At 56.0% G+C, this 20,555-nt stretch overlaps 1 protein-coding gene across 4 annotated transcripts; it reads left to right on the top strand.

Moving 5' to 3' along the window:
- The first annotated feature begins 46 nt into the window (after positions 1 to 46).
- On the top strand, positions 47 to 17,952 carry RhoGAP71E (Rho GTPase activating protein at 71E). 4 transcript variants are annotated; one of them, XM_037214805.1, is made up of 14 exons: positions 47 to 248; positions 2,353 to 2,406; positions 2,645 to 2,760; positions 6,005 to 6,065; positions 7,545 to 7,678; positions 8,461 to 8,598; positions 10,640 to 10,841; positions 11,153 to 11,164; positions 11,709 to 11,871; positions 12,626 to 12,703; positions 14,183 to 14,355; positions 15,815 to 15,931; positions 16,246 to 16,414; positions 16,648 to 17,952. In XM_037214805.1, the coding sequence occupies exons 3-14, from the start codon at positions 2,657 to 2,659 to the stop codon at positions 16,941 to 16,943; spliced, it is 1,647 nt and encodes a 548-aa protein (XP_037070700.1). In that variant the 5' UTR covers positions 47 to 248; positions 2,353 to 2,406; positions 2,645 to 2,656; the 3' UTR covers positions 16,944 to 17,952. The 4 variants fall into 4 exon arrangements, with proteins under 4 accessions (XP_037070700.1, XP_037070701.1, XP_037070702.1 ...); XM_037214806.1 differs by lacking the exon at positions 11,153 to 11,164 and having other exon boundaries at positions 48 to 248; XM_037214807.1 differs by lacking the exon at positions 12,626 to 12,703 and having other exon boundaries at positions 48 to 248.
- The last annotated feature ends 2,603 nt before the right edge of the window (positions 17,953 to 20,555 follow it).

Here is a 20,555-nt window from a genome sequence, read left to right as displayed (position 1 = left end):
GGCACGCGATCATCAACAAGTTTGGGCTGTCGATTAGTCCCTGCCGTGGCTGCCCTTGGAGGGTGGTATCGATTTTGTGGGACGTGGTGTTGGGAGGGGCTGGTTAGGCTCAAAATTGCGTGAAATGGGCAAAGAAAGTGTTTGTTTTCGATGTCTGCGTTGTTGGCGACCGTAAGGTGCCACAAGTTTATCACAACTGAATCCCCTACTGTCAGTACCCTTCGCGTCTCATTGGGATCACAATTCAGGTTCGTGTGTTAGGTCCCCATGTTGGCTGTTCCATTGCATCATCATTAGCATCAACATGTACCCTGTTGATTCCCCCGAAATTTGCCGGGCATAGAATATAAGCTGTGTTTGAAAACCTAATGTTCATGCTGGGGAGTAAAGACAAAAGGGTTAAGATGGCAGTCTATGGTGAACATAACATCCTGTCTGCTTGACTGATGTAGGATACAGAGCTTGTACACTTTAAAAAGAAGCCATGGGATGGCAAAAGTGGTTAGTAAACATGTGCAGGAGCTTTCATTGACTAGGACTCAAAAGTATTTGCTCATTTGCACCTGATAATGCCAAATGGGTCTGGCTTTGTGAGTGAGAAAAACATTGCTCCATCAGTTATGAGTTCAGCCAAGGTTTTACACTTACTTACAGTGTCTTCTTTCCTCAACTAGCATGCGGCGACAAGCAGTAAGATTGTCATGCTTTAAACACTGTTTAGTTGTGCATCTCAAGCTTATTTTATGAAACCATACCTCAGTCTGTCATCAACGAAAACTGTTATGGATTGGACAGATGCCAGCTACCTATCTGTTGATAATGGCAGCATTTACCTGACCCAAGGGATGAATGTTGGGGTTCATGTGATTGCATCACGGCTATCAACTGCTGTCTTAAACTGGTTTTGGCAATTAGTAGGTGACAATATGAAGTTCTGAATCACTTTTCCTGACAACAGTTGTTTCCTGACAACAGTTTCAACACTGTCAAGCTGTGGATGTGTCAATCTTGTGATTTTTGTCCTTCTAAAAGACAAGGTAGATTACTTGAAAAATACCTTTGTATATTTCTTGTGGGGTGCAGCATGACAGGAAGTGCTTACAATGTTAAGCAACTCACTACTGTGAAGAACACATGGTGTGTTACTTGTTTAGGAGCTAACTTTAACCCCTTTCCTAGGAGGGGCAATGTAATTTATGAGTATCTGGTACACACTTAGGTAGGTTATATGAAAATTAAGATCACAACTGCTACCTAATCTTTGATGGCTGTCATTGCAGCAGCAATAACTACCTGCTTTGGCAAGCTGGTTTGCATAACTGGTAACAGCAATGCTTCTTGAGGCTTATGTACACTGACATAATAATTTAGTCATGGTCTTTCAATAAAACTGCTGAAAAATGAGGTCTGAAACACTTATTTAATAGTGTTTTCTGTGCACACCATGTTCCAAGGCATAGGTATTATGTTCCATGACTGTAACTAAGTGAAATGCAAACCTTTGCCAAAATGAGGATGTGTAAGCTTTCCTTCATTTAAGACCTGCCTCAAGATCCTACGCATGGGGGAACGTTTTTGTTATGTGTTGCAAGTGACTGCCCACAGTCATGCCCTGTTAGCATTATGCCTCAAATGCAAAGTTTGGAATAAGATATGAAAGTGCTCAACTTTTACAGTTAGCTGTTAAATGAATGAATTTGAAATAATCTTGTTACATAGTAGTAGCAGTACACTCTTACTTGTCATAAATTTTTGTATATGAGGCAATTTCTCATTTATGCAATCCAAATGGGAGCATAGTTATATTGCTGCAAGCTGTGCCAAGGCCTTAAAGATACACTTGTACTGGAGCCATGCACAGGCACAAACATTTTCTGATCTCCACCCAGCTGTGTTGTGCTCATTGATGCTCTTGTTCTATATGTATAAATGCAGGTGTGGATGAAAATAAAAAAGAAGCACTGCCATTAAGATGACTTATACAGGAGAAAATTTCAATCAGCAAACTAGATGAATAAGATTGCAATATCATTTTGGTTATTTTGGTAGTGGTACCACATGGAGATAATCAAGGACCCATCTGGTTGTTCCTCCAGTCTAATTGGAGACCTTTCATATTATGCCAAATATGTCAGCTTGTTGCTGGAAAATTACAAAATATGAAGACACAATCCTCACCACCTTATCCATCCTCCTTCAGTAAGTACACATAGCCCAGAACCGCAAAGGAGTAGAGCAGGAGCCAAAGCAGTGTTGTGTTCTTTCAGCAGTGTACTAAAAGGGGGTCAGATCTGTTCTTGGGTTCCAAAAGGTCTTGACACAGCATGATGTTAAACATGACACTTGTTGCAGGTGGATGCCGTATGTCTGGACCTGTTGCTCAGTGTGGAGGGGTTCAATGGAAAGGCAAGTGCTCACCTGATTGCTAGACCAAAACTTGTTTTTTTGTGATTTGTGACCAAATTTTTTTGACTGTATGGGATAGAGCAGCCCAAAATTATTATGTCACATCCCTGTCTCACATATGTATAACAGCCCTATCAAGTGTCAATATGTATTTGCTCATTTTAGCTTAGATCATGAGGAGTCTCTGTGCTGCAGTCATGTCCTGCGTGTTTTTACACATGGCTCCCTCTGGTGGCAGGTGACATGTGGGATGACGTCCTGGACTGAGAGGATGCACAGGGGAGCAGCTACATTAGGCACAGTGGTCACGTCATGTGGCCAACAAGCTGTGCCCTACCCTCGACAACTGGAAAAGTGAGTACATGTAGCCATGGCCACAAAATATGTTGTTTTCCATGTTGTTTATCTTATTGTAATAACACCTGTGCTTGAGAGACATGAGTAAGGGGCGAAGTATGTGGCACATTCTTGTTCTTCTTGCATTGCTTTAAGACCGAACATTGCCAGCAAACGAATTTGGATTGGTCTACGATCAACAGAACAGTACATAAGGCAAAACAGGAGCCAAGCATGGTCAAAATTTCCGGGGGGCGCGATGGCCGACCGGCGGATCCGACGACTGAGCGGCCGTTGCGTTATCGCGGATACGCTCGCGGATACGCTCGCCGATCGTCGCATATGGCACTCCCGGAGTATGGTTTGCCGTTGAGCGACACGTGATGGCCCTTCCGTCGGAAGCTGGTGTCATCTTTCGCGGAAGGACACTGGGGGACCGAGACACAGCTAGCTCGGAGCATGTCATGCGGCGGCGGCGTAGTCGTGAACATGTGCAAAGCTTCACGCCTAATTGGAAAGAGTTTTGCCGCAATATCAGCATGGGTGATCCCAAATGTAGCCTGTATGCAATCTGTCATTGACTAGAGCTCATTTTGACCTCGTATGGCCCTGGTTGTCAGCAGCTTTGTGATAGGACCTTGCGATAGTGCTTGGTGAGATGTCTCGCTAATGTTTTGTCCGTATCTGCGCGCAAACATGTTGATTTTTTTGGTTTTAATAATTTCATGTTTTGAGAGTCGTGATGAAGTGATGTCGCATGTATGTAAAGACATTGAGTTTTTGCGGTAGAGGTCATAAGTGCTATAAATTGAAGTAAAATGTTTTGGTTTTTAATTTTTGTTTTTACAAAGCACATCACACAATGACAATCACCACACGAAGACGATGCGTGAAATGATCGATTGCACAAAACATCCGGCAACCATGTCCAATCGTACTTCCCACATATTGTCGCAGTATGTTATGCATACAGGCTTATCTCTTCAAACACTTGCTCGCACACAATACCTACAGCGCGGTCGACATACAACCCACAGTGTTCCGTTTTCTCGCGCTCGTTTTGGAACCAGTGCCAGTGCGACCTCCCACCGCGATCGCAAACGACACGGCATTTACCGCGATGGTGCGTGCAGGAAAAACGTGAATGTGTACATGTAGGCGTGTGTGGTGTGCGTGTTTGCGGTCTGGAAGCGCGTGTGTGTGCGAGAGAGAATACGTGCATATCTGCTTGGGTTGTGTATTGCAGGGCACATGTGCGCGCTCTGCACCACAATTTTGTGATTGAGGTCGGGCATTACTCGCAGCATCAGACCTACTCTTCCCCACTTGTCGGTAAATCTGTTCGTTTCGTTACTTAATTCGGCGAAACAGCGCTCCTTTTGTGCCTCGAGCTTCGGCAAGCTTAGGCAATGTCCGATTTGTAGTAAGCTCTCCTCAGATGCGCCACGTATGTCGTGATATGAATTGATTTTTATATTGATGTGATTATGATAAAAATTCAATGCTGCTCGTGCTTTGTAAATTGGTGAATATCCACTGCCCCTTGGCAAGATTAAGTGTTATGTTAAATTCCTCGGATGGTTTTGTGAAAACGTCTCTCAGGAAATCCTGGGTTCCTAAACAATCTCATTATAAACACATTAATGTCTCAACTGACTACGGGCAAAATGTGCAGGAATTATTTTCTTATCCACCAGTGCTGTGCAGAAAAAGACGAAGAGGCTCTTTCGGAGAAGCTCTCGTTCACAGCTTGATCATGACAGCTGCTAAGTCTTCTCCATCTCTGCGCTTCCCAATTAATTTGCTCCAAAAGAGCAAGTTTGCAGACCGACCCCGGCGTTCTAGCCCCTCCCCCCCCCCCCCCCCACTTGTTCTTCGAAGCTTTCTATTTGCTCGTGGCACGACTGCAGCATTGCCTCCAATTATCATTATCCCCATTTATTCACTGACCGTTTCGTTACCATTTCATCATTTATCACCTCATAGCATTCACCATTCCATTGTCATTTCACCCACTGACCGTTGTCGTTTTTTTCACGGTGGTGGTTAGACGCAGGGCAGGCTCTTCATCGTCATCTGCCCGAAAGCACTGCTGGCTCGCTGGCTGACGTTACGTTAGCCACAGATGCAACACTTCGGCTTGAGCCTCACTTCATGTCGCCCGCTTGGTACCACTAAGACGCTCCGGGGCCACGGGCCGTTCCCCTCACCCGGTCAAATGCATCGCATCAACAGCTGACGGGCGAGCCTGTAGGCACAACCGCACCGGCCGAGGTCAAGGCCGCCGCTGGGCAGCATGAATTGCGTCGTGTTGCACTCACGTTGTGTATAAGTCACTGCATAAGAAGTAATGCCGCGAATAACGGATGTCGTAGCACTCCTATCGGTGGGTTTTTCCCGTGGCACTTAAGTCTTGACACCATGTCACACGGCTTGGTCTCGGCCCCCCCCCCCCCCCCCGCCTAAGTGAAGCCCCTGAGCACGGAACAAATCCGGGATTTTTTTAGGAGGAATGCAAAAGGGCGGTCGTGAACTGGTAACTTAAAATCACCAACATATCACTGGACACCATGCTAGCATGATACCAAAAAAGTAGAAATTTCATTGCGGTTTCGGTACTTTTACTTTTGTGTGCACTGTGGGTCCTGTGACCCGGGCTTTTGCAGGCCCCGGTGTCTTTTTTACCTGCTCTCGCGGCGGTCTCGTGCGATTAACGTTATAAAATTACTTAGACACTGCTGAAAGTAAACAAAGACAAGTTTTCTGAATACAAATCTTCATGACGAACCGAGGCTTCTGAATGAATGCCTTTTCAGCCGAAGCGAAAAGTGAGGCACGGTTCATCATCGTGATGGCGTCGTTCGACTACAGTGCAGAGGACGACACACAGCTGGTGTTCCAATATCTGCCAATGGAGCTGGAAGTTAACGCTCTCGGTGTGTATGTGGTATGCTGATTAGCACTGTGGAAATGGCCTCGCGCGCCACGCGCGGCTCAAGCGGTTGAGCAGCGTGAGTGGTTGTGCATGAGTGCGTGCGCGCGGGCGTGCATACGTACGATCGTACGTGCGTGCGTGCGTGCGTGCGTTCGTTACCGGGCCGGTGATGTCGAGCAGCGTGAGTCCGGTTGTGAGTGTGGGTGTTATCAGGCCGGTGCTGGAGAGCGGTGCCGCTCGCTCAGCCGACCCACGCCGTTCTCACGCGGCCGTCTGTGTCCCTCTCACTTTCACTCACCCCCTCTCTCCTCTCTCCGTCTGCCGCAGGGTCAAGTTTGGCTTCCCGCTGGACCAAGTATGCAAGAAAGACATTCCTGGCCCGCTGCTGGTGAGCGGGGCGGTCAACAATGGGGGAAGGGAGGGCGAGGGCGAGGGCGAGGGCGAGGGCGAGGGCGAGGGCGAGGGCGAGGGCGAGGGCGAGGGCGAGGGCGAGGGCGAGGGCGAGGGCGGGGGCGGGGGCGGGGGCGGGGGCGGGGGCGGGGGCGGGGGCGGGGGCGGGGCGAGGGAGAAATCTCGTGGTCGGTGTTGTCTGGTTCGTTATTGCCCAGGCCCAGCCGGCCGGTGTGTACATTGCTGTATGCAGTCTGGCCTTGGAATGCCGGTGGAATGAGGAGTTTCGTCGGTGCGCCATTACATCACACATGCCAGTTAGCGTCTGTCTGGCACTATATCTACCGTTCGTCATTCCATGCAAGAAATGGTGAGACAGGTGGATGCGACTGGATGTTGAGCCAGTGGTGCGTCGAGCCAATCTTAATGCTGGGCATCGTATCGAACGCATAGGCTTTGCAGCTGGGTTACCAACCGTAGCAGCTAGTTGTTTTTGAGCCTGTCTCTCTGTTCTGGTCATCAGGCTGACTTTACCCGGCAAAATTTGAGCCGTAACATCACCTGGGGCTGGCTGTTTTGTGAGGCGTGTCAGACCGAATCGCGGGTTGTTCAAGGCGACTGTGCGGTCTACGGTTCGTCGACCGCATGTGGCCGATGCTGGACTGAAACGAGCGACTCAAGAAATGAGCATGCATATTGCACCAAAACTTGGCATACTTGGGTGGCGTGTGTCATATGTTAACTGTGGGGGGCAAATGAACGCGAGGAGTTGAGGCACTCATCTGTCTACATGAGCTTAATGATTTTAGCAAACAAGGATTACCTAGCCAGGCGATTTCGCGTACAGTGTATCTCACAAGTGGAGATTACCGAGACCTTTCGATAACGAAATGCGCGGAGGTAGCACATATATGATACGCAAATAGCAAAACTGAATTTGTGGAAGGGGCGCCACCAATTGGATGGGGCAGAACTGGAGCAGGCCCTACTTTACTTTTAGCTCGACCGTCAGGGTATGCGGTTCTGGTTGTTGCCTTTTCTGACCGCTGGCATCGTTGGCTTTTTCGAAACATGTGTGCGAAAATTAGCATTAATAAGGAGGCAGTCAGGTGTATTGCGCTGTATTGGAGCACGTTAAATGGTGTGATACTGGCAAGCGTCTTGATCTTGATAAGTTGTCGACGGCATGTCAGCTAGAATACATCACTCCCGTGTGGTGATGTCAGAGTCGTCGGCGCCTTGAGCGTGTGACTTGGTCCACCGGCTGATTGAGTTAGCCGCAGCCAGCGGCGCTCCAGTGGGGGCTGCCGGCCGCGCCAGCCGGTCGGTGCCCGTCTCGTCTGCTGCCGGGCCGGCCGTCCCGCCGGGCACGAGCCACGCCGCTGTGCGCCGCCGACACGGCCGCCTCGGCGCCGGACCACGGCGCCGCGCGCGGGTCTTCACAGGCGCCTCAGCCGCCGGCCGTCTGTTGACACAGGTGCTGATCTTGAAGCTGAACAAGGAGGCGCCGTACAAAAAGGACGTCTTTCGAGCGCCCGGCCACCAAGGGAACATGAAAAAGCTTGTGCACTTCCTGCAGAACGGCCGTCTCGTCAACCTGGACAACTTCAGGTAGGTGCCGCTGGGTCCGGGCGGCGCAATCCTCTCCACCGGCTGTTCCCGCGCCCTTCCAATGTGGGACCGAGTCACCACCGGAGGCTATTGTCGCCAACATTATCCCACGGCTTTTCCCAGGCCGGATGTGTTGGAGCATAAGTCGTGTTTGCTTGGAAAGCGTGTTATGGGCGGTTGTCTGTTAGGCCGGGCATGTGTCACGTTTCTCCTGCTGTATTCTGAATGGTTCGCATGAATGGGTTTACGTTCAGAGTACCTGTTAAGCGAGGCTCGCTGCTTGTGCCGGGAACACAGAACCCAAGCTGTGCCGCCTAGTTCAACGGATGTTTTCGCTTGCACGGTTTTGCCGCACAAAACTGCGGGGGGTTTTACGCGCTGCACAATTATACAGCGCGGATGCCCCGGGCCTGGGTAGGTCCCGCTGGTTGGCTTTGCCAGCTGACATGTCAAGGTCAGCAGTACCGAGCAATGCCCCTGCTCTGGATCTCGCGCCCAATGCCGCTGGACGGCGTCTCCAGCATCTTTCCCCAGACACAGAGTCGTCCACGCGTTCGTTGTCATAGATACATTTTCCGTTGTCTTATGGCTTGACAGCATGATCTCGGCCTTGCCTTTCTCCATTCTCACGATATTAGCAGGCCTGAAGATTGGCCTTCAATTCGTTCACGGTCGAGCCGTGGTCAGATGGGTATTATTCTCAGCCAGTTGGTGTTTGCAGCGTGTTTCGTTTCCTGGCTTTTATCGCTCTCGTTCGCACCGGGACTTCTGCTCCGTTTCAGCATATACACAATCGCCTCCGTGCTGAAGAAGTTCCTGCGTAAGATCCCTGACGGCATATTCGGCCTCGAAAACGAGCAGCGGCTGTTCCAGATCGTCGAGCTGGACGACCCCGAGAAACAGCGCGACGAAGTCCACCGGTGCGTAACCTGGCTTGGTACACAGCGTGGCGTGACCCGGGTCGGTACATACCGGTATGTGACCTGGGCCGGTACACAGCAGTGCGTGACCCGGGCCGGTACACAGTGGTGTGTGACCCGGGCCGGTACACAGCGGTGTGTGACCCGGGCCGGTACACAGCGGTGTGTGACCCGGGCCGGTACACAGCGGTGCGTGACCCGGGCCGGTACACGGCGGTGTGTGACCCGGGCTGGTACACAGCGGTGTGTGACCCGGGCTGGTACATAGCGGTGCGTGGCCCGGATCGGTACACACCGGTGCGTGACCGGGGCCGGTACATGGCGGTGTGCGTGCGTGTTCACGAGCAGGAGCCAGGGGTGGGTGTAGGCGGTGGACACCAGGCGGTCCGCGGCGGCCCGTGTCCGCGGCGCCACCTCGACTGTCGGGCCCCACGCTCGTGACGTCCGTGCGACGGGCTAACGTGGTGCGCCGCTGGCGGCGGCGCCGCACGGTGAGAGAATGGCCAGTGGGTCGATCGGCGGGCGTGGACGGCGCCTAGTCGGCGTGGCGCCTGTGACCGTATCGCCCGGCGTGCGGCTCTCTCTCTCTCTCTCTCTCTCTCTCTCTCTCTCTCTCTCTCTCTCTCTCTCTCTCTCTCTCTCTCTCTCTCTCTCTCTCTCTCTCTCTCTCTCTCTCTCTCTCTCTCTCTGTCTCTCGTCTCTGTCTCTGTCTCTGTCTCTGTCTCTGTCTCTGTCTCTGTCTCTGTCTCTGTCTCTGTCTCTGTCTCTGTATCTGTCTCTGTCTCTGTCTCTGTCTCTGTCTCTGTCTCTGTCTCTGTCTCTGTCTCTGTCTCTGTCTCTGTCTCTGTCTCTGTCTCTGTCTCTGTCTCTGTCTCTGTCTCTGTCTCTGTCTCTGTCTCTGTCTCTGTCTCTGTCTCTGTCTCTGTCTCTGTCTCTGTCTCTGTCTCTGTCTCTGTCTCTGTCTCTGTCTCTGTCTCTGTCTCTGTCTCTGTCTCTGTCTCTGTCTCTGTCTCTGTCTCTGTCTCTGTCTCTGTCTCTGTCTCTGTCTCTGTCTCTGTCTCTGTCTCTGTCTCTGTCTCTCTCTCTGTCTCTGTCTCTGTCTCGTCTCTGTCTCTGTCTCTGTCTCTGTCTCTGTCTCTGTCTCTATCTCTGTCTCTGTCTCTGTCTCTGTCTCTGTCTCTTGTCTCTGGTCTCTGTCTCTGTCTCTGTCTCTGTCTCTGTCTCTGTCTCTGTCTCTGTCTCTGTCTCTGTCTCTTTGTCTCTGTCTCTGTCTCTGTCTATGTCTCTGTCTCTGTCTTGTCTCTGTCTCTGTCTCTGTCGCTGTCTATGTCTCTGTCTCTGTCTCTGTCTCTGTCTCTGTCTCTGTCTCTGTCTCTGTCTCGGTCTCTGTCTCTGTCTCTTGTCTCTGTCCTGTCTCTGTCTCTGTCTGTCTCTGTCTCTGTCTCTGTCTCTGTCTCGTCTCTCTCTCTCTCTCTCTCTCTCTCTCTCTCTGCTCTCTCTCTCTCTTCTCCTCTCTCTCTCTCTCTCTCTCTCTCTCTCTCTCGTTCTCTATTTCGTTCTCGCTCTTGCTCTCGCGCTGTGCTGTACTGCGCTGCCGGGCTTCCGCCTCGTCTGACGTGCGGCAGCGCACCTGGCTGTGCCGCTGACGGCTGCGTGTTGGTGATTCCGCCGGACGCTCGGCACGCAGTGCGTGTGGTCGCCCCGTGGTGAGTTCTGGCCGCCTGTGACTTACGCGCGGGCCGCAACACCCCCGACCGCCGCTGATGTGTGCCAAGCGGGATAATGCTGCAGGCAGCAGCACTGTGTGGGAGTGTGCGCGCTTTGCGCCCTGCGTACGTGCAAACGCAAGTGCGTAGGGACCTCTGCCTCGGTGTGTGTCTATCGGTCCGTATCCGTGATGTGTCTCCTTATCTGTGAATATGTCTCTTCTCCTTTTTTCACTGCCCCCTAGTCTGTGTCCAGCATATTTAGCGCGAGCTGCATGGCTGCTCACCTCTCAGGCCATCACGCCGACCGTCCTGACGGCCGACGTCCGTTTCAGGCTTATCACCCTGCTGCCCGTCCACTCGCAGCGTCTGCTGGTGCTGCTGTTCGGCACGTTCCGCGTGATCGCCACCAACGCCGAGCGCGCACGCACCGGCATGACATCGGAGGCGCTGGGCGTCAGCGTGGCGCCCTCTTTCTTCCAGAGCTGCGTCAGCGACGGTCGCGAGGCGCGCCGCGAGGACGTGCAGCGCTTCAAGGTAGGCGCGCCCCGTCCCGTCGCCGCCTCGCCTCACGCTGGCATGGCCGCTGGCCCGTCGGGTCGCGCTGGCTACTCTCCGTCCCTGTAGCGTCTCGCGCGTGTCCTGCTGGCGAGCCGTAGCCCGTCGCCGAGCCCTGAGCTCGCGCCCCACGCGCCGGCGCTGGCACCCCCGGCTCTGCGCGTCTGGCAGCGGGACGGCCGGTCGAAGTGGGGACCGCCGGTTGGTGCCGCGCTGCGGGCTCTGTGCCGCCCTGTCCCGGGCGCTGGTGCCACTTACTGACCCTGTACGCTCGTTCCCGGGTTATCTAGGAGGAGGTGGACGTGAGTACGGCGACCTCAGTGTCGCATGCTGCATGGCTGACTGTGTGGCGGGGCGGCGTGTGCACGGCCCCGGCCTGCTCGAGCCGCCCTCGGCCTGCGCCCTCACGCCGCACGCTGTATGCCAGCTGTGGGCGTGCGCGATGCATGAACACCATGGAGATGTAGATCAAAGGCGCTCTCCGTCGCACAGCATGGATGATGAGGAGTAGAAGCAGTCTGTAAGTGTATATATGGATTTGAGCAGCTCAATGCGCTACGACCGCGCTCCGTGTTAATCTGTGGCGCCTGTTACGTATTCCAACTGTGCCGCAAGTGGGTGAAATCGGCTGAGAAGACTAAAAGTTCCACGACAGTAATACGCAGCAGCAAGTCCGTGATTGCTCCGAAGACGATCGTGCCGTAGCCCGTCCGGTTGGCGTGCGTCAGTCGCCGCCGCGTGTCTAGTGAGGAGAGTCCCGGGGGCGCCTCACACCGGCGGACCAGCTGAGCGGCCCACGACGTCGGCGTCTGGAGCCAGCGGCTGACCCCGTCCCCACGTCGCCAGGTGGCCATGCGGATCATGAAGTTCCTCATCGACAACTTCGGCGTGAGTAACCTGTTCGGCCGGGACAACTACGAGTACTACGCGCGCATCACGGGCCGCATACTGAAGGTCGAGGAGGACTGGATCTTCAGCTTCCGCTACCCGCCCGACAACATCATCTCTCGTGAGTGCCGGGCGGTCGGGGCGGGCGCGCCGCTCTCGGCGCCGGGCGGAGCGGCGGCGCTGGCGCCGGCGGCGCGCTGCCGGTCGGCGGACGCGCGCGGTCGCGCTCGGGGTACGTTCACGTGCCTGTGGTGTCTGGTGTGGGGCTGGATAAGACTGATGGGGCTGTTGCTGTGGCTAGAGAACTCTGGGAGCCTTAGTCAGCCGAAACACGGCGTGACGAAACACGCATGGCAGGTGCCCGTGCCCGTATGCCTGACGGGCACCTGACATTTGACGTCTCTCGTGATGAAAGCTCATGCCCCACCTGTATTGCCTGCCACCCCTTCCCAATCCTTGGCTTAGGCACTTAGATTTCCTTACTGTACGCTGCCCACCATGTTGGGTTTACGAAAAGCCATGCACTTATGCGACCACATTGTTGTCATATCGGTTGGGGTGCACATACACTAACTGGTCGCATCCGTCGCCTCGTGCTGTTCGGGGGGGGGGGGGGGTGGGTTGAAGCTGGCCGTGTCGTCGTGTAGGGAATTACTCGACAAGAGGCAAAGCCTGTGTCAAGTTTTGGATGTGTTAAGACTGTTGGGCACGCACACGCGTCTTACATGCTTGCGGCAAAGGTGGCGGAGGTACAAAGTTGACCGACTTGCACAAGACACTGTGGCGTGTGCCCGCTCCTCGTCGATTGCCGGCCCTTGCGTACACCGCACCTGTGGCCGGACCGGCGAGTGAGACGGCCCGTGCCCGCTCGGCAGGGGTGCGCACGCTAGACGCTCAAAGGCAGTGGATTGCGCAGGAGATGCAGCAGTGGGGCATCCGGCTCAACTTGGAAGGTGTGCGCCGGCTGGCGGCTGCTCAGACTACTAACCGCCCTGTGCTCGTGTCTCGTGTGGCCGCCCGACCCTGTACATTGCCTGATTGGTGCCTGTCTCTTCTGGCTCTGTGCGCGGTGGGCTGGCTGCGTCACGGGCGGAGGTGTGCGCCGGCGGCCGGCATGGGGGGCATGCTCGCCAGGGTACCGCTCAGCAATAGGCGCTCGGTTGGGGCCGCGGCGCGCCGACCGTTGCCGACTGTTGTTGGTGGCTTATGGCATGCGTGAACGACTCTTCCAGTCTCGCGAACTTCAGTGGTCAGGCAGCTAGGATGCATTTGTGGAACGAATGAGTTAACTTGTTCGTCAGCTACCTATGTTTTCAATGCGTTACGTCTCGGACACTGCATCAGGCTTTGCGTCGGTTAGTGTTGTTTTTTGGAGGGCTGGCGTCCATATCGGACTAGTCCAGACATGAGGGTCTGTTCATTTTGATCGGACATATTAAAATGGGGAAAGCGGCGACGCCCCGTATCTGATGCGCATGAGTTGATAGGCGTGGGTCCCCGTCTGAGCATACATTCGATGGTCGGCGACTACAAAAAAAACTAGCCGGCATCGTTAGTATCGTGTCCTGTCCCGTGTGGTGCCCTGAGCAGCTTTCGTCGTGCTTCTCTGTTGTGACTCACACCGGCGTCGCGCCGGCCGTCAGGTCTCGCCAGCGGCCTGCCGCGGCGCGTCGCTCGCTCGGTGTGCCTGCACGGTCGGCGTTCGGCTGGTGTCTGGTGTGCCTGCACTGTCGGCGCTCGGCTGGTGTCTGGTGTGCATGCTCCGCGCAGCCCCGTGTCGGCCGGACCGCGGCGGCGGCGGCTCCGCATCCCGCTTCCTCCGGTCCGTGCGACGGTGTTGAGTGTCGTCCCGACACGGACGGCCGCCGGGCAGACTGCGGCGGCGGCGGCGATGCGGGACAGTGGTTCAGACTGGTGCTCTGCTGACGATCTGGTGTCGTGTGGTTACATCCCCTTTGGCACTAGCCGTTGGGTGGGGGCGACAGTGTGGCTGCCAGTCCATGTCCATTGGCCGTGTTAGGCTGTGCCGCGAGCTGTACTGACTGGTCTTCCGAATTGTCACGGATTGTATGGGTGTTGGTGTGGATATGTGTGTGGGTGCATGCGTGTGTGCGTGCATGCGTGCGTGCGTGCATGCGTGCGTGCGTGCGTGCGTGCGTGCATATCGACGGTATGGAATATCGAGTGTGCCGGTGATATGGAATGCCGTGTGTGTCGGTGGTATGCAACGTGTGTGTCGGTGTTAAAGAATGTTGCGTGCGTCCGACGAAATTTTCCTGGGCTAGGTTGGTGCCAGTACGAGCAACGGGCCGCCCTATGCCAGACCAGCACCGTCGCCCCTGTCCGTGACCGCCGCCCCGTAATGGGAGCTGTTGACGGCCGCCGTACGCGGCTGCAGCGTCGCCTTGTTGACGTTGGCGCCGCTTCCGCAGCGATGTCCGTCCAGGAGGAGTGTCAGTCGACGCCGGCGCTGCTGCACATGCCGGACGACCCGGCGTCGGCGGCCGGCGACGGTGGCCCGTCCGGCGGCGCCGTGCCCGAGAACTCGCTGCGGCAGAGCTGCACCCGACTCAGCGTCAGTCTCGAGGAGAACGGCCTGTTCAAGGTGACCGGCTGCGCGGTCACGGCTGCTGACGACGGCGGACCGGCCGCGGCGCGGCTCCGTGTGGTGCCGGCCCGCGCTGTCGCTGTGCCTCTGCATGCGATATGGCTTTCTGGGCAGCTCCGCCTGGTGCCGGCCCGTGCTGTCGCTGTGCCTCTGCATGCGATATGGCTTTCTGGGCAGCTCCGCCTGGTGCCGGCCCGTGCTGTCGCTGTGTCTCTGCATGCGATGTGGCTTTCTGGGCAGCTCCGCCTGGTGTCGGCCCGTACTGTCGCTGTGTCTCTGCATGGGACATGACTTTCTCTAGTGCCGGTCCGTGCTGTCGCTGTGTCTCTGCATGCGATATGCTTTCTGGGCGGCGCCGCCTGGTGCCGGCCCGTGCTGTCGCTGTGTCTCTGCATGCGATATGGCTTTCTGGGCGGCTCCGCCTGGTGCCGACCCGTGCTGTCGCTGTGTCTCTGCATGCGACATGACTTTCTCTGGTGCCGGTCCGTGCTGTCGCTGTGCCTCTGCATGCGATATGCTTTCTGGGCGGCGCCGCCTGGTGCCGGGCCGCGCTGTCGCCGTGCCTCCGCATGCGATATGACTTCCTCGGCGTCTCCGCCTGGTGCCGGTCTGTGCTGTCGCTGTGTCTCTGCATGCGATATGACTTTCTCGGCGTCTCCACCTGGTGTCGGCCCGTGCTGTCGCTGTGTCTCTGCATGCGATATGACTTTCTGGGCAGTTCCGCCTGGTGCCAGCCTGCGCTGTCGCTGTGTCTCTGTATGCGATATGACTCGGCGGCGCCACCTGGGCGGTAGCCAGCAACAGTTGTCCTTCCGAGCTCGGCCCTTGCATCCAAACTTACACGTGCACGGTTTTCGTCCGTGCGTTGTGGTCGAATTGATCCGCAAATCCCGGTATAGGGTCTTGACTAACAATAGCGAGTAACAAGTACGTCCTGTATGCTCAGCATATCCTCTTGCGACCATTATGACTTGTCCTTTCATCTGATGTCCGTAACCGGTGACCTAATGGCCCCCCGGAGAGATGCTCCTGCCTCTCCCACTCCCCGGGGAAGTGGAGGGGTTGCGCCCTGCCGTGGGACCGCCGCGGACGCTGCGCCGTCGCCGGCGTGACGTGTGCAACGGGTCCGGGCACCGGCTGCTGCCGGCTGTTCCTGCCCTGGGCTGGCGGCTGGCGGGGGCCGTGCCTCTGGACGCGACCGCAGCGGCCCACTGGCGGGAAAGAGCTGCGCGCGGCGCGGCCCCTGTCAGGGCCGCGCACGGCCGCGCCCGAGAGCCGCACGTCGGGCCGCGGTCTGTCCTCGGCCGCGACACCGACGTCAGAGGCTGTGATCGGACCTGGCCGCGGGTGGGTAGGGGCTTGCGTTTGGCCTGCGCTGCCGGCACGTTCACTGGAGCTCAGACTGGCGGGCGGCTCGCGCGCTGTAAATGATGGCGAGGGCGTGCGCTGCCGCCAGGTGGGCTCAGCCGGCAGCTCCTCTACCTCGAGCTGCACGCTGAAAATGACGCTCGAAGAGCTAAAGGATATCAATAAGTACGCAGAAAGTACCAAAAGCCTGTCATTCCTACCACTGGTAAGAGGCAGCGCGCGTGTGCGCGTGACGTAGGGTGACTAACTCTCTACTAATACACTAACTCGCACCACCTTGGCGCATATCGTGCGGTTATGGTCGCTTGCTGTCAGGCGTCCTGCTCACAGTGCTTCTGATGATAGTCATGCGTCTTGCTGTGAACGTAAAGCCTATCTTCGATCAGCAGTGACACCGTGGGTTAGGCTGGCGGCCACCACGAACGGCTTGCGCGCCTGGGCGGCGTATTCTGGCCGCTTGTGCCGCGACGTCGTAGGTAGCAGCGTCAGCGCTGGCTGATTGACGGCCGGTACCGACAGGTGCACGAGCGGCAGACGGCGCGCATGCGCACGCGCTCCGAATGGTTCCTGACGCCTCTCAAGCTCAGCCTGCGCGCCGGCAGCGGCGGCGTCGCAGCGGCCGACAGCGGCGTGCTGCGTGGCGAGCGGCGCGCTAACCTGGCCGCCAGGGCGGCGCCACCGTCGACAGGTCAGCGGCACCGCCGGCCCTGCGTCTCCCATAGCCAGCTGGCTGGGTTAAGATGCATGCTGACATGTGCTGCGCTGCAGGCTGAGAAAGCACCGTGATCGCGACGCTCGCGCTTTTGGCTGACTATATTAGGCACTAGGTCGTGGCCGCGCCGCGTCAGGCGGCCTGTAGACTCACGGGTCGCTCGGGCCGGCTTGGGCCCTCCCGGGCGCTGACAGCCGGCTGTTCGACAGGTGGCGGCGGCAGCGCGGCGGACCGCGAGAAGCGTCTGGTTCGCCGCTCTTCCAGCAAGGACAAGGAGCGCCGACTCGTTCGCCGCTCGTCCAGCAAGGACAAGGAGTCGCGCCTGGTGCGCCGCTCGTCCAGCAAGGACAAGGAGAACGGCGCCCAGCTGCGCCAGGCGCTGGCCGGCGGCGGCGAGCCGGCCGCGGCCGAGGAGGCGGCGCGCCGCCCTCTCACCGAGCAGGAGTGCAGCGAGGCCAGCAACGTCAGCCTGCACGTGTCGCTCACATACAAACCGCGCATCTGATCTCTGACCGCCGCCGCCGATTCCACTCACCGATTCCACTGCCACAGTACAAAGTCGGACTGCCTTCCGCCCGGGCGGCGCGCGCCCGCCGACGGGGGCGAGCGGGCGCGTCCGTGCGCTGCGCGTGTACTGGGTGCGAGCTGGGCGGACGCCACTGGCGCCGCCTGGCTCCCGTTTCCGTCGCTTTGTCATTGTGTTTGACTCTTCCATTTTCTATTGCTGGTCGGGCGGGCCGCGGTCTGTGCCGCCCCGCCGGGGCGCGGCGGGCTTTTCTCCCGCTGGCGGCGCGCAGGGCGACAGTGCCGCGCCGGGCGGCGCAGACGGCCGCTTGGGGTGCGGGCGGGAGCGCGACGCGGTCCGGCTTCGGATGTTCCCCGCGACGGCAGGATTCCCGCTCTGTATCCACTGGCGGCGGGGCGTGACGCGACCACTGGGGCTCACTGCGGCGCGGCCGGCCGCTCGGGGACCGCGGGGGCGCGGCCCGACGGTTTCGGCTCACAGTGGGGTTGTCGGCCGCGCTCGCGCAGGCGGACTCAGGGCCTGCAGCCGGCCGACGGCAGCCGCGCGGCGCCGTCTGCCGGTGCGCCCATGTGACACGCTACAAGATATTCCACGGCGACCGTTTTTATACGTATCGTAGCTTTAATATGATATATCCGCACAGCTTTCTACACTGCCTCAGGGGCCAAGATGATAGCATTGTCTGTAATTCTAAACGGGGCAAGTGATTGTCCAGTTCTAGCATTAGCTGGGAATATCAGAAAATATCACCTGTATCGAAGACCCAAGACTTGCACCTACCGATATTGCGTTCTTGCCATCGTAGTTCACATGATTATGCGGAAAGTGCATGCTAGCTGTTATTATGTATGTTTGCGTATTTATATTGTTACCAAAAAGTTTCTAATTTATTAAAAGATTTTCGCTTCGTTTTGTGTGAGCCGTGCTATCTTTGGTATATTTTGTACATCGCTCGATGATGGTTTCTTAATAAATGCTGCACGTTTTCTTTGTAGCTGTTGCGTACTGTGAGAAGCGGCGGGTTCGTGGACGGCCTGACTGCCACGGAAACGGCCAGAACCTTTGACGCCTTACTGTCGCTCTCCACGTCTCATAGTTTTCATCCACTGACTCATCTGGTTTTTAAGCCCAATCTGACGCGGCGGCACAAAAAGCCTTCCCGTTGCAGTGACCATCAGAAAGCAGTGTCGGCCGCCTTTTGCCCGGTGGCACGACAGTCGTCCCAGATAAAGCAGTGTCGAGCAGTGTTCTCTGGTCTGTCGGACAGGCGCGCACGGAGACAAAGACAAACATGAAATATTTGCATTTGCTCTACACCTTACACCTGCTCACACCTTACACCTTACACCCGCCGTCAACGGGCACGGGCGGTGTATGCCAATGTTCAGAGACGAACTTTTGCACGTCTGGGTTGGATGGCTTACAGACTGCTCTGAATGAAATTGGAGACGGTTTAGCGAGCTATTGTTCAAAAGGCGGCATACACCTCATTTAAGCGGAAAAAGAATGAATAAATAACAAATAAATGAAAATGCTCGCGCGCCTTCCACGCGTCATGCTTGGTAACGGACAATGTGTTCGGCATCTGCATGACAAAGGTGATACAGTCGGCTGGGGTCGGCGATAGTTCGGTTGGGTCACATCGGTGGAGACGGCAGGTCAGTACACGACTCCGCGCTCCGTCAGATGTGTGCAGCGTCTCCCGACGGTGAGGGGCGCGTGCGCTGGGTCGGCTCCGACGAAGTTGCGTTGTTGCTAAGTACGATGACCAGCGCGAAAACGCAACCTTGGTTACCTGATTCGAGCCGATTTCATACAAACCAAGAGACGGAACACCACTTGGTGCAAACTCAGAGTGCCCACCAACCATGAGATATGCACAAATATCCATTGAACGAGCTTTTGCTCACTGGTAGAGTTGGGTTTATCATCCATACGTGCAGCTGTTAGGATGTTATGAACTAGCGGTGGGGACGTGTATGGTGCAGAGCACGATATTCTGCTTGTCGAGTCACATGTTCTGCTGGAATGGAGCCCAGCTGTTGCTAACTGCAACGCATGAGTGCGTCACGCATTTCGCAAGCGACCACATATGCATGCAGATTTTTTGGTGTACGTTGTGGCCTGTGTGGAAGGGAAGAACCTAAAACACCTTCCCTGCAGGAAACGGCGACCGAATTTGCGTGTCGCCGCTCATTTTCAAATCAAGCACGTCATCAAGTGAAAACGTGGAGCTACACGCTTCATTTCCTGCGCCAAGATATGTGCCCTTCGTGCACATATCGTGCTTTTCGTGGTTTTATGCGCACCTTCGCAGGAGTGCTGTCAAAATTACTACGAGTTTCGATAAATTTAAGGCTTGTGCCCCCTCCCCCCGGGGGGCAACTAGCTACGTACATAAACTAGTGGCACAGGGAGAATGCATATTTTGTTCTTGCTTACTCGGATCAGCCGAATATTCCACAGTAAAAACGAGGGGGCTGCGGTTAATTACAGTTTTATTCCTCGCATACACTGCGAATGAAAACACCTAACGGGTATGTCCAAATAATGAGCTCGGACATGAACTGATCACACATGACAGGTGGTTCGCATGGCTTGGAAAGCGCAGACGGACTCGTCGGAGCTCTTCCGTTGAGAGCCGATGTAAGCACATCGGAGCAGTAGCGACAGCTCAGGCCAACGGATCGCCAGCTGGGTGCGAGCGCATAACGCGGCCTTATCACGCAGTTGTGGAGAAGCGGTGGGGACAATCGTTAGGGCTAACGTCAAACTACCCGTACAGCAGCAGCTAGTCACACGGGGACGGGGTAAGCGCCTTTCCTCACCCCCCCCCCCCCCCCCCCCCCCCCCCCCCGGCAAAATCATCAGCCCAACACCTGTTGTCATGACAATCGACAACGGTGGCTCAGCTATGAAAACTAATGACTCATGGAACGTTATTGCTCTCGAGGCAAGCGACCTTGAGGGGAGAATCGGCATCGCCCACATCGTCGTCGGCAGAAGCTCGCTTCGATGCCGCCCATCTCGGGATGAAACAATACTGGATAGTCTCCATGTGTTGCCAAGACTGCGCCTCGCTCTCAGTAACTGAAAACGCAAGCGCCACGCCGAAAGAACTATATAAGCACGCATGCTACACGTAATGCACGTACACGTACAAATATACAAGTACACTTACATGCTCTCCACGGACATCTGACGAACGATATCATCGTTGGGAGCTAGCGATAACCTTGCTTCGCCGCCGAGGGGCAGGACCGCGTCACCTGCAGGCGGCATTTCTGAGGCCACAGGAAAACAACATGGGTAACGCAGTGAAATCCGGCATAGCTGGGAAAACATTCGTTGCGCATCTTTTGCACATTAATGTGGTTCCAGCACACGTCGGGTCACTGAGCCCATATTTGCCAAGGCTCGCAAAGCAAGCTTTACGACACATGCCAGTTTTTTAATGCTGTTCATTTACAGTAAACGGTATCTTTGAGCACGGCAGCGTACACAATCACAGTCTACAGATAAATATGCCCCTTTTGATAGGCCAATCACCTTTCTAAGGTCGACAAGGCCATGACCTATGATAGAGTATCT

Source organism: Pollicipes pollicipes, unplaced genomic scaffold (assembly GCF_011947565.3).
Source record: "Pollicipes pollicipes isolate AB1234 unplaced genomic scaffold, Ppol_2.1 Scaffold_3447;HRSCAF=4054_pilon_pilon_pilon, whole genome shotgun sequence".
NCBI lineage: Eukaryota > Metazoa > Arthropoda > Thecostraca > Pollicipedomorpha > Pollicipedidae > Pollicipes > Pollicipes pollicipes.
The sequence above is the reverse complement of the archived record's forward strand: the minus strand, read 5'-3'. Positions and strand labels throughout refer to the sequence as shown.